A 25349-nucleotide genomic window follows, 5' to 3' on the forward strand; every position below is an offset into this window, starting at 1 on the left:
CAACATTTTGGAAAATAATCTTGTTTGCTTTCTTTCCGAGAGTTAGTTGAGAAGATTAATACCACTTTCATGTCTTTGTGTTATGTACAGAGCTAAAGCCAGGTAGGCGATTAGCTTAGCTTAACATAAAGACTGGAAACAGGAGTAAACAGCCAGCCTGGCTCTGTCCAAAGTTCAAAAATATGGCAACACCTAAGTTGATTCTAAAGTTGATTAATTAACAAAATCTGTTTTGTTTATTTAATCCATCCATGAACGGAAATTAAAAAACAACAGTTTGTGGCTTTAGAGGAAGCAACGTGCTGTAACAATTTCAAAGCTAGGCTAATTGCCTCCCGACTCCAGCTCTGTAGTTAAAGTGTGGAGGATTTACTGTCATCTAGCAGTGAAATTGCAGTTTGCAACCATTTGAATACCGATAGCCTCATCCTCCCCTTCCCAGCATGTAGGAGAAACTACTACTAAACTTTGCAAAACTTGCAAAAAATGCGAACGGCCCTATCTGGAGACAGTATTGGTTTGTCCGTTCTGGGCTACCGTAGAAACATGGCGGCGCAACATGGCAACCTCCATGGAAGCGGACCCGCTCCCTCTGTAGATTAAAACGGCTTATTCTAAGGTAATGAAAACACACCGATTCTTATTTTCAGGTGATTATACTGAAATGAAAACATTTCTGCCAATAGCTCCTCCTAAATGTCATCGAATTGATATCTATCTTCTTGATATTGATCGATAAGTGTATTTCTCAAATGTTGAAATATTGTTTTAAAAATATACTTCCCCATTTTGCTATTTAGCATCCAATTGCACCGGCAAATCCCCAAATGTCCTCCCCACTGACTGTTGATGTTGTTAAACTCACCAAAGTTCACAGTTGAGCTTCAAACACATCTAAAGTGAGCTGACAGGAGGTTTTGGGGATTTGGGGAGGAAATGTCTGTATACAGTATGATGGAAATACGGAAATGTGTGCTTCTGTCCATTTTCAACAGACAACATTAAATATTGATAAGGTAAAATAATGTTTTTTTCCAATGTTGCGTCTTGCCTTTACAGTAAACAAAGATGCTGAGTTAGAAACTTATGTGAAAAATAAGGGACAGACAGAGGCAGCGGCTCACAGTGAACGTTCTTTAATTAAGACATGTTTTCCAGGTCTTGGTTGTTTTTTTTGTCTCATCAACATTACAGAAATTCAGAGGAAACATTCTCCACGGCGATGTGCAAAACAGCGTATGAAAGGAAAACAGGTACATTCTCATTTACTGTTGGCTTCCAATGCAACTGGCTGGCCGTCAGCCAGGGACACAGACACTGTTTTTTACATTTTCTTTTTTTAAACTGTTCCAACCACACAAACAACAACAAGCTCAGTTCATTGCATTGATTTTTAGCGCTTAAAAGAAGAGGGGGAAAAAAGGAAACTTTCAATTTACACCACTACAGGTAAAAAGCTGGTACTGTATTTTTTTAAACCCTCAGTGGGCCAATTATATTTGCCACTGTCCTCACCAGGTTGTTCTAACTAGCCCACACCTGGGGTTGATTTACTAACTCCAGCTCTTATGGATGTAAATTCACATCCATCTGCACTGGGAAGGTGGGGTTTTACTCTTTTAACTCATTCTTCCATTTAACATCTACCTTTTTAACGTTGAAAGGAAGGCAAAATGTTCAGGACTTTTTTTTTTAAGGGAAACTGTGCTTCACCTCCACATATTTTTCCACACATATAACTATTTTCTTCTGAGAATTGTCATTACACAGTAGACATGGTTTTGGTAATTTGCAGGTGAAAAGATGTCTGGTTCTTGGTCAAAACGGGAAAGTTTGGACACATCTAGGTTACATATAATGCTTGTTTCAACATAATTCCAGTGATTATATTTCAATATCTTATCTTATGTTGGGTCATGTGATAACTGAACCATCTCAATGACAACTGAGCAAACTGCTGATGAAAAAAAATCATCACATACAAAACAAATTTACTAAATATGCTAAACTACTACCAAAAAAATGACTAAAAAGTAAATATAAAAATAATGCACTAAATGAATACTTAAACAAAAAGTTCGTCATTTTGGGAAATACATGCATTCGCTCTCTATTTTAGAGTTTAATGAAAAGATCGAACTCTTGGAAAGTCTGTGCGATCAGCACGGAGCTAGAGCCATGTCCATTAGCTTAGCTTAGCTTAGCATAAAGACTGGAAACAGGGGGAAACAGCTAGCCTGGCTCTGTTCAAAGTTCAAAAATATGCCTAACAGCACGTCTAAAGCTCACTAATTAACATGTTGTATCTCATGTAAATAAACATGTACACAAACAGGGTCTAAGGACAGAGGGAGTCGTTTGCTGCGCAGATTGTAAAGCCCCTTGAGGCAGACTGTGATTTATGATTTTGAGCTAAATAAATAAAATTGACTTGACTTGACAGTAATGTAAAAACAACTATTTGTGGTTTTAGGAGGGGGTTACATGCTGTAACCAGTGGTTGCCTGGTAACCTCACTGTGACGACAAGACTCCCAGAAGTCACTGCACCCATCTGTTCACCAAGAAATAGTTCCAGCGCCTAAACCTCCTAAAACCACAAATTGTCCTTTTTTAAATATGTGTTTGTGTACAGGTTAAACAAACCAGATACATTGTGTTAATCTGTGAGCTGTGGAGGTGTTTGTATATGGTATATTTTTTTTAACTTTGGAAAGAGCCAGGCTGGCTGTTTCCCACAGCTTGCAGTCTTTATGCTAAGCTACGTTAATCACTTCCCGGCTCCAGCTTCATACTTAACGGACAGACATGATAGTAGTATCGATCTTCTCGTGTAACTCTTACCAAGAAAGCAAATGAACTTATTTCCCGAAATGTCAAACTATTGCTTTTAGCTAAAGAAATGACAAACGTGTTGATTTAATTGAATTTCCATGTTAATTAGTCATTTAGTTCATCAGTTAAAGGAATAGTTTCACATTTGGGGAAATATGGTTATGAGGCTACAACCAGAAGCTGGTTAGCTTAGCTTAGCATAAAGACAGTGGAAACAGCTAGCCTTACTCTGTCCAAAGGTCACAAAATTCACCAATCAGCACCTCTAAATCTCTCCTCTAAATTCTGTATATTTCTCAAATTCTGTTTGGATGTCTAGATGTTGTTTGACCTGCAAATTATCCAGTTAATGCCTACTGAGTACTGAAGAAGAAAAAAGCATTTCACTTTAAATTTCCCCTTAAAGACCTTCCCTGGGTTCGGAACCGGCAACATTTTGGCACAAAAATGAAACAAAGACATACACATACACACTCCATCACACAGCTGAAGTGAAGAACTGGTCCCAGAACAGCCTGATCCACACACACACACACACACACACACACACACACACACACACACACACACACACACACAGTGAGTTTATTAAAATGGGGCTGAAGCACAGGCAGATCATTACAGCAGCAACACCCTGCTTATTCATACATATGCAAAATTCATCTTTTCAGGAGTGTGAAACACAGTGATGTGGTCAGAATACTGTTCAGAACAACCATAACTTAATTAGTCATTTTCATGTCTCTTTTTTTGGTCATTCTCATGTTTAATGTTCAAAGGTGAAGTGCAAAGCAAATGTACTCACTGCTGGGAGGGTGTGTGATGTAGGAATTGAGCCCAGTTTTGATGTGTGAGGATGAGTTAGAAATGAAAGTGCACACAGTATTGCTTCTGAATGGCAGAGACACCGTGTTATTTCTTTTTTTTTTTCACTCTGGTTTTGTTCATTTAAGTGTCTTACACACAGACACGTCCGGTTCACGTGTGAGAAAACTTCGTCATCTCGTCTGAGCGGATTAACGCAGGATGTGGAGAGTCTATCCCACCTGTGCTGTTCCTGTCCCAGGTAGAAGGAACCGATGATGTGAAGAGGTGAGACAGTCCCAGAGGATAAAAACTTTACGCCTCCGTAGCACAAATAACACCATCAGCTTTCACCACAGGTGGAAAAAGGTCTTTATATTGCAAGTCACAAGTCTCAGTCCCAAATGTTGACACTAAAAGTTAAGTCCAAGTCCTAATCTTTGCATTTCAAGTCCTAAACTTTGCATTTCAAGTCCTTAACAAGTCATTACGGCCCCCTCACCACATGTAAAACCAGCAGAGTAACAGTAAAAATGAGAAAATCTTGAAAATTTGAGTAACAACTCACTCTTTCTCTCTCTGAAATTAGAGGTCAGAGAGAGAGAAAGATCGTAACTGTTATAGTAATGTGTGCCATGTTAGAAACTGACGGTTGTTTGTTGATTTTGCATGACAACATTTCTGCCACTTTCAGAATGAAAATACTACTGTATTACAAAAAAACACTTGTAGCTGCATAGTGCAATAGCAACAGGTACGGGTGAGGTGATTAATTACTATCCAGGAAGTCCAGTTTAAGTAATACTTTTGAGGACACCAAAAACCTGCACAGCAGTTTAGAATCCTATGAGACAGGATTTTAGACTTTAGTCTTGATGATTACGAGGTAGACGCTGCGCCATTCATGTTACAAGGTAATTTACGTGGAGGGCGCACTTTGATTTGGCAACTCAGAGCATTGCTGAATGTTCAACTTTTTGTCACACAACCCTTTGTGTTTTTTTGCCAGAGCCTCTACATTAGACCGTGGATGTATTAATAGATATCAGCCTTGCTGCCATACCTTGCTGCAGTGAAGTACAGGTGGACTCCAGGACCACACCCAACCACACCCAACATTACTGCTGGTCAGGGGTGGTGCGTGGTCAGAGCCGAATCATCAGGCTTAAACATTTCAACCAGAGAAAACAGCAAACCACTGCTTTTCAGCCTCTCTTTAGGATAACTTTTTGGTTGTTAAAAGTGTCCTGAGCAGCTGCTCAGCATGAATTCATGCCAACATTTAATAGGATCATTTGTATCTTTGGGCTTGGGAATGCTATCAAGTCATTTCAAGTCAAAAGGGCTAAAGTCCAAGTCAAGTCACAAGTCATTGTTCAAAGTCAAAGTCAGATTGCACGTTTTGATTTTGGTGAGCCTAAAGTAATCACATTTGTGACTCGGGTCTCCAACTCTTGCCCCTCCATCCATCCTTTCGTCTTTTTTTTTTTGTCCCAGTGAGAATTTGGCTTGTTACTCCAAAAAATCATTAATGTCACATTTAAAACATAAAAATAATTACTGTTAACAAACAAGACTATAGCCAAGAAGACTGTCAGCCTCTGTCACAGTTCATGTTAAATCTTGATGTTTGTGCACCTTTGATCATTAATTAATTATTAATTTAAAAGTATATAACACCACTTAATATTCCCAAAAAGCACATTTGTTTTTCTATTTAATAAATTACTTTTTTGAAAAACCACTCTCTTCATTCTGAGCAGCATTAGTCAGATTTCCATTCTGTGAACAATCAGGAAACAGAAACAGCTTGGACGTCCACTGTCCTTTAAAAAAATCACAGTATTGGAGGATTTCTGCCTTGAAAATAGTTGATTGATAGATAGAAAAGATGATTTTATGCATCAAAATGAATCGGGGGGGGAAGGAGATGATCACAATGTTTGAATAATCCAACTTCAAATTGAAGTATGAAGTTGGTAAAAACACAAATATTTTTTTAATTCAAACAGTAATTCATGACTTCATTACCAAAGAAAGTCATAATAAAACACATTACTAAGTTAAGAGTTACTCCCAAACTCTGGTCTCTGCCTCTCTCTTTTTTAAGTCTCTCAATTTCCCTGAAGGCATCACTGATAACTCTGTGTGACATAATTTATTTCACTTCGTCTCAACCCTCCGCCTCTCTTCCTCCACACCTCCAGCTATTAAAGTTGTTCTATTTTTCTTCCTCATTCAGGGTGTTTTTCTTTCTTCTGTCTACAGCACCTTTATTTGTTTTCTTTTCCTTTCATTAGTACTGTTTTCCCCTCTTTGTCAAGGTCGAGTTCTTCTTTTTCTTTCTTTCGTTGCTTTTTAATAGCCTTTTATTGTCACAATAGTAAAAAATCGACCCCCACCCTTTGCCTCCACCCTCCCCTCAGCATATCGTCTCAGCAGTGAAACTTGAAAATGATCAGGACGATCTTCTTGTACTCCTTCCTGAAGTTGTGGTTCATGACGCCGTAGACGACTGCGTTGAGGCAGCTGTTAAAGTACGCCATGAAGTAGCTGGCCGTGAACAGCCACTCCGGTATCGACCGGCTCAGCCTGGAGTCCAGCGCCACCGCCAGGCCGATCAGGTTCAGCGGCGCCCAGCAGACGGCAAAGAGCACGAACACCACGAACATGGTGAGGAAGTTGCGGAGGTCATGCGGCTTGATCTTTGGCCGTGAGTCCGGCTTGACCCTCCGCCTCACCTGGATGACGAGGATCCAGATACGCAGGTAACAGTAGGTGACGATGCCGATTGGCAGGATGAAGTGCACCACCACCACCGTGATGGTGTACAGCGAGCTGACCGACTGGGCGAAGGTGCAGGAGTACACCCGCGGGTCGTACTGCAGCGACTCCACGAACCAGTTGGGCACGATGGCGAGGATGGTGAGCCCCCAGACGAGCACGACGTAGCACATGGTGTTGCTGTTGGAGAACAGTTTGTCGTACTTAAGGCTGTGGCAGATGTAGCAGTAGCGGTTGATGGCGATGGCCGTGATGTTGAAGATGGAGCCAATGACGCTGAGGCCCATGAGGAAGCCGCTGATCTGACAGTGGATGTAGCCAGCGATCCAGCCGTCGTGGAAAATGGCGGTCAGCACCAGCGGGTAGGGATAGATGGCGACTACCAAGTCAGCGAGAGCCAGGCTCACCACGAAGGCGTTTCCTGCAGACGAGAGGGGACAGACAGGTCACGAGCAGGTAGAATATGAACAGAACAGACGGATGTGAAAGGTGAGTAAGCTCCAATCATTCTTGCTTGTCTTACAAATACAAAATCAGAATCATGTGTTTGAGTAGGTGAATGTGGAGTTGTTTGATATTGCTTTTAGCTTCGTCCATAGGCGCCACCAGCCTGCCTAGTTAAAAGAATTGCAGAAACATTTTAGAATGATTTTCTACCTTCCAGGCAAACCATTGGTTTCCCTTTGTATTCTACTCAAATCAGTATGAAACTTGATGACGTCAAGTAATCCATCATGATAAACATTGTTTCTGATTATTGTTTTGAAGTTGCTCTTTTGGTGCATTTAACGATGGCTGTGTTTTAGCTGTGAATTCAGATGTGTAAACAGCTTTCAATATCAATAGGCCATTGGCTAACTGTAGGGCAACATGCCTCAGCCAATCACAAACGATTGGTGTCGCCTGGATTGAAGAAGAAAAGGTTATGCACTTATTGAAGCAGTATCTCTTCTCTTGGTCTCTTGCTCACTTATTTCCACCCTCCTCCCAGAAAATTAAATATTTTCAAGGATAATCATTGAAGATCGGGGTCAAATGTTTAGAATTTGTTTGAAATACTTGAGGATTTAAGTGGAGCATATTCAGTTATGTGAGTAAGTGAAAAAATGAAATGGACTCCATGTGGAAGACTGTGGAAGACATCAACCATTTTAATACAAGAAACAACCAATTTTGCTTGTTTTTCTTCTGGGTTGGATTTTCTAACATTCAGACGGTTGTAAATGCAGTGTTTCTTGGCAGATGACCATCAGTTTCCGAATGTAGGAGTTTTCACTTTGTCTCTGCCAGTTGGTGTTCACAACTTAAGGCTGAAAAGAACTGAAACCAGTGGCTGCTTATAAGCAATCTACATCACTATTTCTTCTTTTACACATTCTTTCCCTTCCTCTGGAAAACACTTGTTGCTTCAACCTTAAAAAGTGGTATATAAATAAAGTAGTGCTGAAAGAATTAGTCCATTAATCGAGTCATTTATCAAGCAAACACTAACATTCTTTGGCTCAAGCTTGACAAATGTGAAGATTTGCTGCTTTTCTCTGTTATATATCATCGTAAACTGAACATCTTTGGGTTTTAGCCTCTTGATCAGACGAAACAAGACATTTAAAGACGTCACTTCGGCTCTGGGAACTCGTGATGGGCATTTTTCACTAGGTAATTTATTAAATTAAATGATGAATCAACTGGTCGTAAAGATAGTCGACATTAATTGATAAGGAAAATAATCGCTGCAGCAGTAGTAGTTGTAGTAAGTATACACACTTTTTTTAAGTAGCTACTGGATTTATACATACAAAACTACTTACATATAAGATGATATTGTCAATAGTTAAAGGGAAAGACAGGGCAGGTTTTGAGTAGAACATGGCATTTTTTTGTAAGAGAAAAGAGAGAGACAGAAGATTTGGAGACAACAAATGTAAAAACAATGTGACAAGAAAGAAGCGAATGCTGTTAGAAAAGCAGCAGTGCGGAGCAGAACAACAAACACAAACATAACAAAAACAGGGAACATCGAGCTCGGAACAACTCTGAACAGGACGTTACTGAAGGAAATCAGCAAACAAAAATAGCTTCCAACAAACAGACGAGACAGCGGCAGACCTAAACCATAAAGCCAAACTCCCATTCAGATCACATTCCCCTCCAAATTTACTTTGAAAGCATCTGGATCATTAGCTCTCCAAACCTCATCGCTGCCGCTTAAATGCCTCCATCATCATTACAGGCTAATGAATACAACTGTCCAAAGCTGCTCCTGTACACATTCAGTCCAACAATCTGCACTCTAACCACTTTAGACAGTAACACACACTCAAACACACACCTCGTCCAAAAGAAGTTTATAATGATGGACCGTTGTTGTTCCCCGGGAGCGGAGTAAACACTGGTTTGTATGCCAGCCACAGCGGCAGGTGGATGTGAGTTTATTCCAGTTTTTCGCATCTTTGCTCAGTCAAATACGATATGCTTTGAAAATAAAAAAGTGCTTGGCCTGCTGGTGTGCTGTAAAGGTCTCCAACATGGGGAAATTAAGTTTGAGAACTTGATTTAGGAGTTTAACATTTACCTGTCGCCCCGGGTGAACCGTGTTGCATTTCAATTATATTTTCTCAGCATTTTAGCCATTGTACAAAGCTCCCTTTATGAAACTGTGCTGTGTCTGTCCGGCATTAGTATGGCCGGCAGGTTTCTACCGCAGATACTGTATATTTACAGCTAACTCTAATGAAATCAGCTCAGTCTCCAATTCAGGCATTTTCTTTTGAGTAAAGTTTTTTTTTTTTTAAGAAGGCCTTAACCTAAACAGAGCTGTTTTGGTTGATAATTTTAATCCTTTCTATTATAATCTTCTCTTCCCATCCCTGTTGATGTCATGTAGTGAGAAAGTTTGGGCTGAAATAAACATCCATCTTCAGGAAAAGTTGATTCTTCCATAAAAACTTCCTTTAAGAGGCAGATACCTCGAGCAGAACCAGACTCAATGGTGGGCGGCCATGTTAGGTTTTGAGAGAGAGAGAGAGAGAGAGAGAGAGAGAGAGAGAGAGAGAGAGAGAGAGAGAGAGAAAGAGAGGTTATTCTTGATTGTCAATGTGTAAAGCCATATTGGTCTTTTTGGCAATAGCCATTTGATTGCATTTGTACTCATTCTAAATCGTACAATCAGAGGTTGCTGGTTCGCTGTATATCTGGATAAATTCAAGATATCCAGGGTCAGGATAAATCTGAGTGGGGAAAGTGAAAGTGGCTTACACTTCCCTAATTACCACCACTTGAGTGCCAGAGGAGCCTGGCTCAGTGAAACTTCCCAGAGTAAATAAAGGTTAAAACAGCAGAAATAAGTGAAGCATCCATTAATTTTTTAATGTACCTTCATAGTTTTAGCTTAATTTTTACCATATTTTAGTTTTTTGGTTTTTTGCCACACTAGCGTCGTGGCTTTACGGATGGCAATGTTGGTCGGTCCACTCTTTATTATTCCCGTCACTATGACCAGTGGCTCACCCCACCTCTCATTGAATCTAAAAAATCTGTACAACTTGGCTTTTTTGAAAAGCTAGATGACGCTTTGTCCGACCTTCACCTTAACTATGATGCATTTACATCAAAATTGTACATTTTAGGCCTTCAGCGGATGCTCCAATCAGATCTCACTAACAAACTGAGCATATAGACTGAAACTTGGAGGTGAGCTGCTGCCGGGGTGAAACCTTCCAGTGGCTGAGAGCTGTGCGTCATCGCTCTGCAGCTGCTGTAATTGATATGTTCTGGTGGAAGCTTGCAAACATCATCACACCCAGAGGGGGGGGTGTGGTCGTTAACTCTGGAAGTGTTAATAACACTTTGTTCTACCTGCTGAACTATTCAGCACCATTCAGTATTTATCACTCCCCGACTCCATCTTCATTATGTAGAAGCTTCATCATTATTATTCTGGACGACAACTCTTTGTCTCCGGCACGTCACAGAAGGCTACTTAGGGAAGAGCTGTGGCTCGGAGCAGAGAGACGGGGGACTTGTTAACTGCCAGCCAATATATATTAGTTAGTGGTCCTGTCTTTATTACTGCGTTTGCCCTTTGCAACTATTTCCAACAGTATCCCTCCTCTTGTGTAAGCTGGAGCCATATGTTAATAAGCGAGGAAAAGCAACACTGCCAGGATAAGAGGTTCAATTCCCTGTGTAGCTCAGTGATTGAGGAAGATATTAAGGCTGCCAGAGTCAGTCTCATCACAGCCATTCATGCTGTGAATATATAGATTCATGGCACTTGAAGTTGCAGCTGTGTCAGCTCGTGTCATGGTCTCAGTACACATTTATACCGTAAATGCGTCTTTATATATCAGTACGTATTCTGTATGACGTTGGCAGTGGAAAATGCGTTAATATCCTTTAAATAAATAACAATTCCACAATATAAAAATACACCATTACAAGTAAAAGAATGTTTTAAAAGCACAGAGTTTGCAGCAAAATTGACCTAAATATCAAAAGCAAATGTACTCGTAATGCAGAATGGCACCTTAATTTCAATTTTTAGCATTTAGGCCCCTTTCAGAGTGTTGATATATTATCATATTACTGGATTATTATTACTGATGCATGAACTTGTAAGCATTATTTTAATGTTGCAGCTTGTTGAAGTGGAGATATTTCTAACTACTTTATATGCTGTTTAATCCATAACAATGCTTCACACTTTAGAAGCTTATCATATGTTTGAATGAAAAATGTGACCTGAAAAGCAGCATTTAAAGTACGTCTGTGAAGATTCTCAGTCATCCTGGTCATGATATAATAAGAAGTCAGTTATAACTGGACTTGCTTTAGATTCTTTAAGACATTTCAGATCCAAAAGGCTTCTTCAGTTCTGACTGACTGTTGGGGAGTCTCAGGCATTTTAACCCATGTAGGGTCGTCACACCGTCATAATTACACCGCCGCTAGAGAGCTTTGTCACTTGAACGTAAACAAATGTTTTGGTGAAACGACTGATGATGTCGTTCTTCTTGGGAGGAAAGTCTCTTTAGGTCACATTAAGTGTCATTAGTCCACCTGGCTGTCATGTAAGAGTCAATGAGTTGTCAGCGTGGTCCCTGTGACAGCCCACGTGCCATCTTCTTTGCAGCTTTGTGCGCAAAGTCAGCAACAACTACTGTGTACATAATTGTAAGTCATGCTGTCAGCGCACGAGAAGGCTGCTGGTGAAGAAGAAAGCAGGAAAAGCCAAAGTGACGTTTCTTTGTTAAAATGTTTACAGCAGCTGCATGTCGCCATTTTGCAGTGCCTGAGCTGTTTTCTACTAGCTTGCTCTTTAAAAACATCTCGGTCTTTAAACATATGTTGACTGTCTTGATGTCCACTGTGTTTTGGAATGAGGCGGAAGAAGAAGTTATTGGCTTGGGGTCCCACGGACGAGCATGCGAGTTTGCCAAGCCCTGCGTGAGAACCATGCTGTGAGTCTTAGAGTCACATGAGCCAAGGTGTGAACTGGTCTTAAACTGCCAGGGAAGGGAAAATTCCTATCAGTCTCATGTCTGTGCTAAAATACGAAGCTGGACTCAGGACATTGTTAGCCTAGCTTTGCATATAGACTGAAACGGCTAGCCTTGTTTTGTCCAAGTCTATGCCTTCCAGCACATCTAAAGCTTACTAATAAACACGTGCCTGTTTTGTTTAATCTGCGCACAAAATGTAAAAATAACAAGTTTCGGTTTTTTAGGGAGTTATGTGCTGTAACCATTTTAACAACCACAACTTGACTGCACCATGCATGAGATCAATCTTCTCATCAAGAAATAAGTGTATTTTTCCCCAAATGTTCATTTCACCAGTGAAGCAGAAGTGCTGTTGCTATGGTTTGAAATGTCCTGTTATAAATTCATTCAATCATCACTTTTAACTGACACCTGACAGCCAATCAGAGACTAATATTGTCGTTGCCATGGGATAAGTGAACTTAAACTTTATGACCTCTAATTGTGCTATGGATCTGTTGGCAGGATCTGATTTCACACTATTCCACTGATCTACAGGTGGCAGTAACACATCAAGATATGCCGCGACGTACCAACAAAGACAAGGAAGAAGAAGACTGCAAGGTAGTAAACATGGAAATAAACAATGCTGGATTTTAAATGCTTTGCAAATGTTTTATGAGGAAGGAAATGCACTCGACACATTTGTTAGCGCTCAAGAATACACACGATGAGTTTTGGTGAGAGACACTGAATGTAAACATGACTTTTGTTTGTTTACAAGAAAACTTCACAGGGCACCTTTAATCATAGCAGATACTTTCAGACACACAATATGACTTCACAGCTCTTACCAACACAGTCAGACAACAAGAGGCACCTAAGATCCTAATGATAAACGAAACACTAGCAGTTATGCTAATTAGCCTCTTGATTAAGACAAATGATGAATTAATGAGCAAAGATTTCTATCAGTGTGATGTGATCTTTGTCTCTTGAACACACTGAGAAGTTACAGTAGTTTCAAAGACATTGGTTTTTCCACATTGAAATGCAAATTTATACGAGTCGCTGCAAAATCTAATCAGATCATCTATTCTGTAGAGGGAGCAGCGCTGTGAACTTTTTGAAGTTCCTGTAGTCTGGTGTTAAGTTACTGTAACAGCGTGTCCCACACAGACAGACAGACAGATGCCAGCATGATCGAGCATCTCGTCACCACAGAGATTCTGTTTTGAAGTGAAGTTCTCGTCTTCGTTCCTCGTCTTCGCTTGTGTGCTTCATTTGTTTCTCACAGCAGTGTGAGTGTGTTTAGCACTGCAGTCGCCGCCACCGGTGTGTGTGATCCTGACTGCAGCTCTGACTGCTGCTGCTTGTATCTTGTTCAAGTAAAACAGCAAACACTGCTGTCACCCACAGATAGATACATATCGAGTTGCAGTTTGTAGGAAAAAATAGACACTTTGTCTGCCTGACTCAACCTTCAGCTGATATTTCTGGATCATACCGGATTATTGTTGACACAGGAGTTGGAGGTTATAAAAGTGAGGTTGGGAGTACATAAAGGGTCATATTCAGGGCTTTGAGATACTGAGTCCAAATTCCCCCAGCAGAACTCCACCTCCTTAACAGGCTTCTGACTTGCCACAAACCAAACTCCTTTAAACAGTTTCTGCATGCATCAGTCCCTGCAAATATTCCCTCCTGTGCGTTTCCTGTTTCCATGCAAGCTCCAGCTGGAAACCTTGCTGGTCAAGGTTCACCTTTGTTCAACCTGCAAATTTAGACTGCCAGCCAATAGAATATGAGTCTTAGTAAATCTTGTGTTAGAAAATGGAGGACACATCATTCTAGACGTTGCATCATCCTGTTTTGCACAAAATTACACGACAAGACAACAAACTGCAGCATTACTCTCATAAAGTGCCACATTCATGTCATATTGGACTTGTAAATACATTTCATATCAACATTGAAGTCGTAATTACAACTGGGAAGCTCAGATTATTCTGAAAGCTCCGATATATATAACATATCAGCCATTATTTTCGGTTATATAAACCCACATTTAAAAGATTTAATATATCTTTAACCCCCACATGAACAAACATACAACTGTTTTTAGTTAGCAGATGACGTGAACCATGGCAAATCTTTGCCATCTCTGCTATCCATCCCATATGACATAAACGTGGCATTTGTTCAGGGCAATTTCATTGGACTGAAGGCAAATATGACCAGCCCTTTAAAGCACCTACCAATGGAAAAGCAGGGTAGAATAGTTCTATCCAAGCTAACTCATTGGCAGGCCTGATGAACCATTAATTGGTCAGAATTCATATTGTAGTTTACTGAATGGCTCCTGGGCATGTCAACGGTGAAAAGGGTTACTTCCACAATAAGCAAAACACCAGACTCAAGGCAGCCAGTTTTTCTAACCAAGTTTAATAGACAATCTTGTACATTCAGCCACGTCTGAGTGACAATAGGAGTCGTAAGACCACAGAAAACTTGTCACTATTTGAATCCATTGCATCTGCCCTGAATCCAAGCTGACAACAGCCTCCATGATCCACAAAAGGAGCTGAATGTTTGATAGTCTGAAGATAGATTTGGGATGGTGTACAACACCATTTTAATGGGTGTGATGCTGCACTGCTTTAAACTACGCATTCTACATTTCACTCTAATGAAATTTATAAAACAAATTTATATCCAGAGTCAGGATATGAGGGTGTGAGGTTAAAGATGAGCCGGGCTGTTGTGTCTCGAATGCCTCCAGCAGCAGCTGCGTCCTCACCAATCCTGAAAATACAAACAGAGAGAATATATATATAAAATGATAAAGTATCCGAGCAGGAAAATGAGATAAATCACAGTGCTGTGGCAGCTTACCAGAGTGTCTGAATCCTCGGGCAGGTTTGCTGCTTGGGATCAGGTCAGGCTCATCAGACATGATGTCAGGGGGAAAAGGGAGGCCAAGACGTCATGTCATACGCTGCAGCAGAGCACATGCCTTCACAATACAGCAGATGTTTGCTGGGTTGTTAAGCGTCCTGCCACCTGTTGCTGATGTCATAACATCTCTCTTTTGCTCTCTGTGGATCAGGGAGTTTCACTATTATTTCTCGTGATTTTGATTTGATGGCTAAATGTTGCGCTGCCACCCCAAAACAATGGATGTGAATGGAATCTCATTTATTATATCTCAAAGTATTGAAAAACAACATTTGAAAAACTCAACAGTAACGTCTCTTTACCAAATACAATATGAACAGTTTTAATATACGGCACAATAAAATAAGACCTGACATGAAAGAGGAACAACTACAATCCTCAAGTCGTGCCTGATGCAACGAGAGCGTTTCCAAATGAAGTTTGCCTTGTTGATTCCCATCCCAGAGGGTAGAATATGAAAAGGCTTTTTGTCAGGTTCAGAATAGACTCTGGAGAGAGAAATATCCCGACCTGTTACCAGCACCTGCACTTTATAGTTTGATTTCTGCTTGTTATTCTCTTTAAATCTGGACTAAACACAAACTTTAAAAGGACCCAACATTTACTAAACAGGTAAATCAATCCATTAAACATTTATGTAGGAGAGGAAAAATTCACGAGTTAAAAACCTGCAGCTACCAGGCCTTGCCTAATTTGTATCTCTTCCAACAAAGATTTCTCTTATACGCTGCAAATGGACATTAAACTGAAGATGAACCTGAGCTTTATTTCAGCACTTTGTTACAGGTGAGTCACCATTTCACAGTTTGTCAAAAATGCTCCTGCATATTAGAGTAACTGCACGAGTCTGAAATTTTATCCAGGACCTTCAGCGAAAACGTTTTGGCCCAAAGTCAGCCTGGAGCCGGTGTTTTAACCATCTCTCTACTGAAACAGCATTATTGTCTGTTGCCCATTTATCACACAAAAAGACTAAATATTTAAATCTCTCCCCACTGATAAAGCTAACCCTAGAAAAACGCTAACTTCGAATGATAAACCAGCAAGCAGTTACTCGATGAATCCAAACTGACTCGTTAGTTTGTCTTGACGTGTGAAGTACACGAACATTCCCCAAATCTTTGCCAACCAGCTAAATCCTCAAACACTGACTTCATTAAAAAAACAGAGGTTGGTAAAATTTCACCCATATGTATTTTTCTGTCTATATGACCATGACCAGCCATCCAATATTTAAGATTAGGGGATTAAGAATGGACAGCTCACCTTTCAAAATAACTAACTTAGAGACCGATACAGCTGCGCAGGTTGTTGTAAGTCCACTTAAAAAAATAACTCTTAAGGGTGAATGGGGGGAAAAACTGTAACTAATAGATATCACCATGACACTTCCCCAGTTGATTAGTTATATTAAGACCATTATTTTTTTGTATTACAAGTTTTCTGAAATGTTATGTTTAAATATGCAAATTATGCATTATCTAATTAAAAATGCACTCATTTGAATACATTTCCAGAACAGAAATCTGAACATTGGATAAAGCCACGTTCAAAATTCTTATTTCATTTTGTTGACATATTAGTCAAAGGATTTTACAGAGGGATATCTTTTTTTATGACTTCATAAATCAGAAAATACTGTCAAAAACCTTTTCGCCATGTTTTTAGGAATAAAATGTTATATAAATCAGGCTATGAAGATATATGAACAAACCCCTTTGTAAAAACCTTAAGAAAATAGATAGGAATACAACTGGAAAGTTTGGTGTATGTAAGTGCTACTGAAGTGGAGATTTCTGACTCAGAGTGTGAGAAAAAACTCATTTTGACACTACAAGTGACTAATAGATAAAAATAACTTATAGATAAGTAATCAGCTTCCCCAGTTTATTACTTACATTAAGACAATTTTTTTGTACTTCAAGTTTTCTGAAATGTTATGCTTAAATATGCAAATGAGGCATTATCTTAAGCTAACTTCTGGTAAATTTAGAAGAAATCTACAGACACAAATACCCAAAGTGTGGTAATTGACTAGTGCATGAAAAATCAATGTTTTTGCCTGGGGTGTCTCCACTTAAATGTGTAATCATTACATTTTCATGCAGCATGTAATCCAGAATAATTGATAACAGCCTCACTGTTCACTCTCCCACAGCCGAATCAGAGCTGTATTAAGTTACTGCTAATGCTTACCCCACATTTCCTACTGCTGCTGCTTCACATTAAAAGCGTTCAATTGAACAAACAAGGCTTTTATTGCAAAGAAGTCACAGGAAATGCAATATATTTGTCACTGCAGTTAGCGTTAACCACAAATGTGTCTACAAAGCAAGACAATGCATTTTTTTGTCAGTGGATCAGTTCTAAATATTGCAGGGAGTAAGGGCACAAGAGGGAGCAGCCTCAGTGAGCTGTTACATTAGTCGTGCTGCGTGCAGCATGAAATCAAGATTGTGGTTGTAATTATTATTAATAATTATATATTATTGTATTTCCGACAAAGTAGCTGCTAAGGACTGAAATCTTACAACTAAACAATGTTATATTTGTATTTTAGGCCAGGCACAAAAATGGGCTAGATAAAAAAGTCAGAGTTTCTGTACAGACACTAAATTCCAACTTTTGAGTGTAAATGCCGTGCACCTCCTTTCTCTTCATGCACAGTGTTCATGAGTGAAGCCCCATAGATTATTTGCCCCTCATATTCTGAGGAGGTTGTGCAGTGATTGGTTGAATTAACAACAACGTTGTCTGCCCTCCATGATACATGATTGTCCATCCCTGCTTTAAAAGCTGTTGAAAATGCTTTTTCTAGAGACAGTACTGTATCACACAGCAATTTTAAAAGGTGTGCTATCTGAAAACCCAGAGGGGGGTTTCCATAAATATTTATTTTGCCTGCTGGCCAGTTGTGACCTTGCTCGGGCAGCGCAATCACTCAATACCGAAGCGGTAAAGGTTTAATGATGAGTAGGCATTACATTTCACTCATTTTCCCTTAAAATCAATAGTTACCAAGAAAGATTCATTCAGTGGGATGAAAAGGGGAAATTCAATTGGACCTGCCATTTATAAAATCAAATTCATAATAAGGCAGATACACTAGTAGAATTAAAATGCTGCTGTCTCGACTAACAGTCAGGTTACCACCACAGGAAGCCCATTTTTTCTGTGGGTTAGCAGCCAGAACAGGCTTTACAGATATAAAAGGGCTGGCTGTTGTCTGGTGAATGTGCTTCCTGTAATCCAGTGTCTGTACTCGGCCAAAGTGGTTGGAGAGAGAGGAGGCACTCTCTAACACCACTCTGTGATAGCAGAATACTTCCAATACAGCGGTGGAGTATTCAGTACTAACACCACACTGTAAAAATACACCATTACAAGTAAAAGTTCTGCATTGAAAATGTTATTTAAGTAAAAGTATGTCAGTATAATCAGGAAAATATATTAAAAGTATTAAAAGTAAAAGTAGCCAATGCAGTAAAATGTCCCCTGTGACTGTTATTATATTATATCATCAGATTATTATTACTGATGCATTAATGTAAAAGCAGGATGTTACTGCTGTAGCTGGTTGAGGTGGAGCTCATTTTGAACTATTACGTATCGACTGCAACTAATGATTATTTTCATTCTGGATTCATCTGCGGATTATTTTCTCCATGAATCGATTGATTGTTTGGCTTGTAAAACAACAACATTGTGACGCCTTCACAATGCTTGCTGTGTCCAACCAATAGGACAAAATTAAGAATGAAATAAAATTATTAAGATTTTTTTGCATGAAAAATGATTCAAACAATTATCAATAGTAGTAACCAACAAATTTTCTGTCAGTCGACTTATCGGTCTCATTCCATTCTCAGTTTCTCAGAGTTTGGAACAAACTGAACATATTGATCAACAGCAGACGAGTGGATTTCACTGTAATGTAACAAATTACATTTATATACTGCTAATTTGCAACAGCAGTTACATTTTGAAAGGATCGTAATGGTTGTTTTTTTACAACATCCACTCTTGCAGTACAGTATCTGCTCGTAGCAACTAAAGCATTAAACTGTTTAGCGACTCACAACAGTTGAAAGGGATGACCTTTGTCAGGTTTAATATTTAAAAAGTCGACTCAAGTCACTTGAAGCACAAAACACGACGTACACGTGCTGTGTAAGTCACGTGACGTGACTTGTGACGTAACTTAAAACTTTAAATAACTCAACATGAACTTTCGGTTTCACACGGGACACGCACCCCAGTCTCCTGGGTGAAAGTCCTGTACTTGTTTGAAACGCTAAAGGGTACCTTGTGCACCTGTATACAACGCAGAGGGGCGCGAGAAAGCGTCAGTATTTGACGACCTGGGAATGAGAACGGGCTGGGTTGTGATTTGAGAAGTTCTGAATTGGGACTCCAGGATAACTGAAAGTTAAGGTGTGCAAAAGTAAGAAGGCTATATCTGTTGTTACATGTGTCAGATACATATTTTCATAACATTTCTTCTGCTGCTCAGATTTAATTTCCAGGTTTTATCTGCTGGTTCTAAACATTATTTAGGCTACCGCAGAAAATTGTAGTGTTTCTGCCTTCCAAGCTAACAAAAACTGATTAGAGATATCAACTAAAGTAGAATTTTGCTTAAATATCAAGTTATGTAGCATATTGTATATCGTAAAAATAATAACTTTAAAAAATTGAAAGCTAAACCTACATAGATTTGATGAGAGATGTGATGGACCGATTCACTTCTGGTTTCAGATTTGTTAAAACGCTATAAAGCCCCAAATCTGATTATAGCTATCGCAGACCGTTTCAAACTGGGTGAAATTCAGTGTCATCTTCATTTGTTAGGTTTGTTTCAGAAGGTTTTTGCCTTGATTGGCTCTAAGGCCTAAAACCCTGTTGCCCAAATTTGGATTTTCTAGCTTTAACTGATAGATCACAAGAAGTGTAAACCTAAACTCTGAGTTTCAAAAAGTTGCTTTACAGACCTTTGAGTGATGTTAAAGACGCTACAGAGAGACAGTCGAAGCACCTTGTGAAGCAGCTCTAGGCCTTTTTTCTGCAGGAGTCTGGGCACTACTAAACTTTAACAATTAAGAAAGAATAATAAAGAACAGATGTATTAAAAATGCATGTTCATAATGGCTCTGGGTGACATTTATAGTCATCACCAGCCTGGTCTGTCATGGATTACTCTGTTCAGGTGGGACTGTCGTCTGGCTCTGAAAAGGTTGAGAACGGCTGATCTACCGGCCTCAAGATCAATGAAAACTGTCGGACTCATTCACGCTTCGGCAAATTGATTTCCTCCTGGACACAGTTTCTGCAGTTTCAGGGGCAACAAATTAGTTGAATTTGGTGAGTTTGGGCAATCAGCTATGAATGGGCGACGCAAAACACAATGCAGCAATTCCACCGAGAGTTTAGCAGAGCAGAGCAGTCTAACAAGTAAAAACATGCCTCTGCAATAACATGATAATTTCCTTTTCAGATGTAAACAATTACGGCTCTTTCCATAAAATTGCTCTCCCAATATATCCTGCTCTCCCAGGATATATTGACACATTTGTATTTACAGGTGCTTTTTGCAGCCCACGCAGGTGAGTCTGTGCAGCTGAATTAAGATAATCTCTCAGTTCTGTGTAGCTCTGGTGACAGTGACATAATGAACTGTGACAGGACTGGTGATCAGGTAATGTATCTCTGACAGGGCAGATGGAGAGAGGAGATGGATGGAGGGGAGGACAGGAAAACAGAAAAAATAGGAGAATAGTTCACTGGTAAGAGAAGAGAAGAGAAGAAAGTGTAGGAATCTAAAGACCCCACAGGGCAGGAGAGGAGGAAAGATAAGAGTAATTAAGAGGAGAGTGATTGAAAAGGGAGAAAAGAGAGGACACTGAGGAGAGCAGAGGAAAGGTGAGGAGAAGAGTCTAAAGGAATAGTTAAAATTGAACAAGGACAAGAAAGGCAGGAGCAGAGAACTGGAAAGGCAATTGAGTCGAACCAAAGAGAGAGGACAGGAATGCAGATCAGATGAATGAGGAGGCGGCGAGAAGAATAAATGAGAGGTGAACAATTCATCCCGTTTTCCACCTCCAATCGTTACATTTTCACTCAGGGATTCCAGGGATCTATACCTCTGGATTGATGGAAAAGCAGGAAACAAATAACTCATCTTTTTGGACTGATGCGTATTGGTCAGCTTTGACGAGCTGAAGGAAATACGTTTCTGTTTCTATATCTGAAATATGTTTCTGTATTGGTTTATGATGATGCTAATTTGTCATTGTGACAAGTGTGGAGCTCGGGGAGCATGACAGTGACCGGAGGCTGCAAATTTAGACGCTCAGGTGACAGAAAAGTCTTTTGGATAGAGATAAAGATAATTAACTTGCAAACCCTGCCAACTCCACCCTGTTTGTTTGCTCTTTGCCACTGAAACATTATTCTTTTCACAATGTCCAGGGTTGTCCCGGTCTGTCAGATTACCTTTTTCCACCAACATCGTTCTGGAGAGCAGCTCTGTACACTCAACTCTCACATGTCACCAGCATGTGAACGAACCACAGCAGCACACCTTCCAAACCAATTCATGCATTCAAATGTACAACCATTTAAGAATAACAAAACACTGCAAAAACATAAAACCTGACATGAAGATTACTGTGATAACTGTCACTGTTGAGTGTACAGTGGTGAAACATTTTGACACCAAAACATAAAAACTGAGCTGTTGAATGGGAAACACTGTATCCAGATTGACCTGCTTTCCATAAAATTTACCAGCATTTGGTGGCAAGCGTTAATTTCCCTGCTCAGGATCTTCCCACCACAACGTCCTGTTGATCTCTGAGTCCATTAACACAGAAACTGGGGTAAGTGCTTTCACTAAATGGCAGCTGGTTCAGGTTTTCAAAGAGGAGGCGGTAGACTTCCTCCTTCACATTCTCCCAGCTGATTTGGGATTTGTCCTGGCAACATTTTGACCTTCAACATCAACAACATCAACAGCTGTTTTTTTTTAATGGTAAAGTGGGATGCTTTATACAGGAAGTTAGGATGCAAAGATCATAAATGGCAAAACAACTCATCAGTATTCATATGTTGTCATATGAGCGCAAAGAAGGCGCCCGTTCTCACTAAGTGCCTTTAATGATATTTACTACTTCAGATGGCTCTGCAAGAGCATGTTTCTGAATGAGAGATAACAATTAGAAGCTTGATTCATTTTTTTCTCCGTCTGCACGTTTGAGGGGTCCTAAGTGCCCGGGTTATTTATGCACAGCGTTGCTCTTGAAGGCCTGTAGTCCACATCAGTCTGGGGTCAGTCAGATTTACACATCTATTACAGTGAGTCACCAACAACAGCTTCACTACTTTTAGTTTCCAAAAGTCCTTGACTGAGCCTGCAGCTGCAGAGCTGCTTCTAATGTCTGGATTGTCACTGTTTTCAGATGCTACATTTTTATAAAACTATAACAACATGTCATACAGCGTTTGGCGTCTGATCGTCTGCAGCAGCCAAACATTCTGTCACAGTTATCCTTGAGTAACACATCAAGTTGTTCAGCATGGCAGCGGCAGAAAAATGCCAAGATGGAGAAAATGACTGAGGACCGAACTCTCAGAGAGTGAAACAACTTCTCCAACCAGATCAGTCCTGTTAAAAATCTCATAATGAGCAGAAAGTGCAGAAAACTGCAGTTTACACAGAATACTTAATAATCACATAGTGTAGAGGCTCACTGTCAATGGCCACTAACTGGACATTGTATCTGCCTCCTATAATGCAGGATCGTAGTATATAATGTAAAGTAGTATTTATAATCCAATAATAATCTTTTCCGTTTCACAAAACGTTTATAGAGACATTTTAATATTCTGTTTGTCCTAAATTTCTTGTAATAATACTGCAAGAAATTAAAATGGAATTAATGTGATAACTAAATAGATTTTTTTAAAGTATTACTAAAGGTTTTTAAGGGTAAATTATCAGAATATTATACGAATATGAGAAAAATACAAGGTATAAGTTTACTGTAAGAACTCTAAGTTCAACTCTAAGTTCATAGTGACATTACCTCCAGGAAAACGGAATAAAGTTGGGAAATAAACTCTAGGGTCATCACAGTGAAAATACAGAAGATGAAAACGACAATGACAACAATGAAAATGACAATCAAGCAAAGCGAAGTCATTCTAACACCTTTTAACTCATTGTGTTGAGTTTTTGTCAAATATCTATCTCCATAGCTGATAATGCGCACGGTCACAACACCTCTACCTGCTTTCCTGAGTTTCCTGTTCCTGAACACGGACACGATGACCAGCAGGTTCCCGATAACATCCACCACGATGGTTGTGATCAGGACGCCGGCCAGCAGGGTCACCACCCAGGGGAAGGTCTTGTGCTGCTGACCCGGAGCCCCCTCCTCCCCTGCCGGCGTGGAGTTGTGGGGCCCCAGGGTCCCTTCCACAATGGTGGGCTCACGGTCCTCCAGGGACATCATCTGCGTAAGGTGCCTCGGGTCGACGAGTCGCATCGGGTCGTGGTCGCGGAAGGTCGGTCCATTCAACATAACGCACGGCTGTCCACTGACGCTGGAAGTCAGTCCGAGTTGGGGTGCAGAGAGAAACCCAGTCCAGATAATGACGTCATACTAAATGCTGGGGGACATTCGTGGTTTTCGCTTTCATTTGAATGGCTGGGATAATTTATATGGAATAGTTATTAACAACAATTTACGACAGTTTCAGAGCGGGACAGTTGAAAAACTTCCTCTAAAACACCTCAATGTGTTCGCGCGCGATAGAAAAGCTCCGAGCTGCTGCGTCCAATAATGGATTAATAATACATTAGACAGTTAACGGATGGAAACACATCTCTCTTCTCATCACAGATACTTGTATACTACACATATGGCCTACATCCCAGTAAGAAAGGGGAACCCATTAAATAAGTTGAAACTTTTTTTTTTTTTAAATCAATAGATGGTTTTTATAATGCCTGGTTTTAGGCGGTACTACAGCCCCCTCAGCACCCCGACTTCCCGCGTCCATGCGGCAGTCAGACTAGGCGCACCGGGTAGCTGTGCGCATCGCTGCGTGCAATGGCACCGGAGAGACGCGTCCTTTATGCGCCCCAGTCTCCAAACATGGCATCGTAGAACATTTCTGTGGAACTAGGGTAGTTTTATCTTTGATTAGTCCCGCTGTCAACCTGTGCAGGTTCACGGATGATTAATCTGGGCATTTACGATCAAGGAATCCTAAGTGGACAACATTCAGGGACAGAAAACGCAACAAAAATCTTTTCAGTGCAAGCAGGTGCCACACGGTTCCCAGCGTGTCATTCAGTTCCCATTTAAACTGGAAAAAGACAAACAGAACTGCAGATCGGAAGCTTTCCAGGTCAGCCGCTTCATTTTGTGAAACGAGTCCTCTCGCGCAGCTGGAGTGATGTTTCCACTCTGAGGTTTCATTCACCAAAACGCTGTGATTCCAGCGTCATTCAGTTTCAGATCTGTCTCTCAGTCTGCCGGTTTCACGGTCATTCAGACTCTCACGTGCGGAAAGCAACTTCAACTGTGAGCGTCTGAGTCCTGGTCCAGGAGATTTACGCGCCTTATAGCATCCAACTATGATGCTCTCTCTCCCCCTCTCTCTCTCTCTTGCTGCTGTGGTTTTGTGTAGATGTGACTGTGTGCGTGTTTCTGTGTCACACACTGTCCAAATGATCCACCAGTGATGCGCTCTCTCCATGTCCTTTGCTTTCCTTTTGTTTTTCTCCTGTTTCTTTTATTCTTTCTCTGTTTCTATCCCCCATCTGTCCATCTTTCCAGGTTTCTCACCTGCGCGCAAAATGGTTTCGTTTGATCCACGGTGAAACTCTCTCTCGCTCAGCTTCTTATCGCCTCTTCCAGATGATGTGGGCGCGTGCCCTCGCCTCCTGGGCGCATACGGACCATCCTGAAGGCATCATCAGGCGGTTCATATCTCTCCGTTCTGTGGAGGAACTCACAGTCTACCTCTGATTCTCAATAGTGAACTAACCTTGACCCTTTTGTTATCTCCTATGGTTTATTTCCTAAAACGTGCCCATTAAAGGAACTGTTATAAATCACCCAGTCCAGACTTCAGCAGTAATATGTGTGTGGTCTCTATTAGCCTACATTAAATTTACTATAGGAATACCACTGTTTTTTTGTTTTTTTTAGCGTTAAGTGCCTGTGATATCATATCAGATTTAAAATATCATAAATTACCAAATGGAGACAGTAATCTCACTGTTGAGTGCCTGGACACATTATGCAGCTGTATAGGTTAATAATATTAGAAAGGATATTTGGCTGTTGGATGCCAGCCAGTCAGTTAATGGCAGATTCAAAATGGCAAAGCTATTTCAAAATACCTTCCACAGTTATTGCCTTTTTGAATTTGCTTTCTGACCAATCAAAAGGTGAAAAAAGGTAAATTCTCAAAAACT

At 40.3% G+C, this 25349-nt stretch overlaps 1 protein-coding gene across 2 annotated transcripts; it reads right to left on the reverse strand.

The window, feature by feature from the left end:
* Nucleotides 1-1120: 1120 nt before the first annotated feature.
* Nucleotides 1121-24978, reverse strand: mtnr1al (melatonin receptor type 1A like). Of its 2 annotated transcripts, XR_006378986.1 has the most exons (3): nt 23148-23285; nt 14798-15000; nt 14327-14707 (listed from the first exon to the last, which is right to left on the reverse strand). XR_006378986.1 is itself a non-coding variant. In XM_044205952.1 (2 exons), exons 1-2 carry the CDS (start codon nt 23440-23442, stop codon nt 6074-6076), a joined length of 1065 nt encoding a protein of 354 aa, XP_044061887.1. In that variant the 5' UTR covers nt 23443-24978; the 3' UTR covers nt 1121-6073. The 2 variants fall into 2 exon arrangements, 1 of the variants encoding a protein (XP_044061887.1); XM_044205952.1 differs by lacking the exons at nt 14327-14707; nt 14798-15000 and adding an exon at nt 1121-6843 and having other exon boundaries at nt 23148-24978.
* Between the last annotated feature and the right edge of the window lie 371 nt (nt 24979-25349).

Source organism: Siniperca chuatsi, linkage group LG8, assembly GCF_020085105.1.
Source record: "Siniperca chuatsi isolate FFG_IHB_CAS linkage group LG8, ASM2008510v1, whole genome shotgun sequence".
Lineage (NCBI taxonomy): Eukaryota > Metazoa > Chordata > Actinopteri > Centrarchiformes > Sinipercidae > Siniperca > Siniperca chuatsi.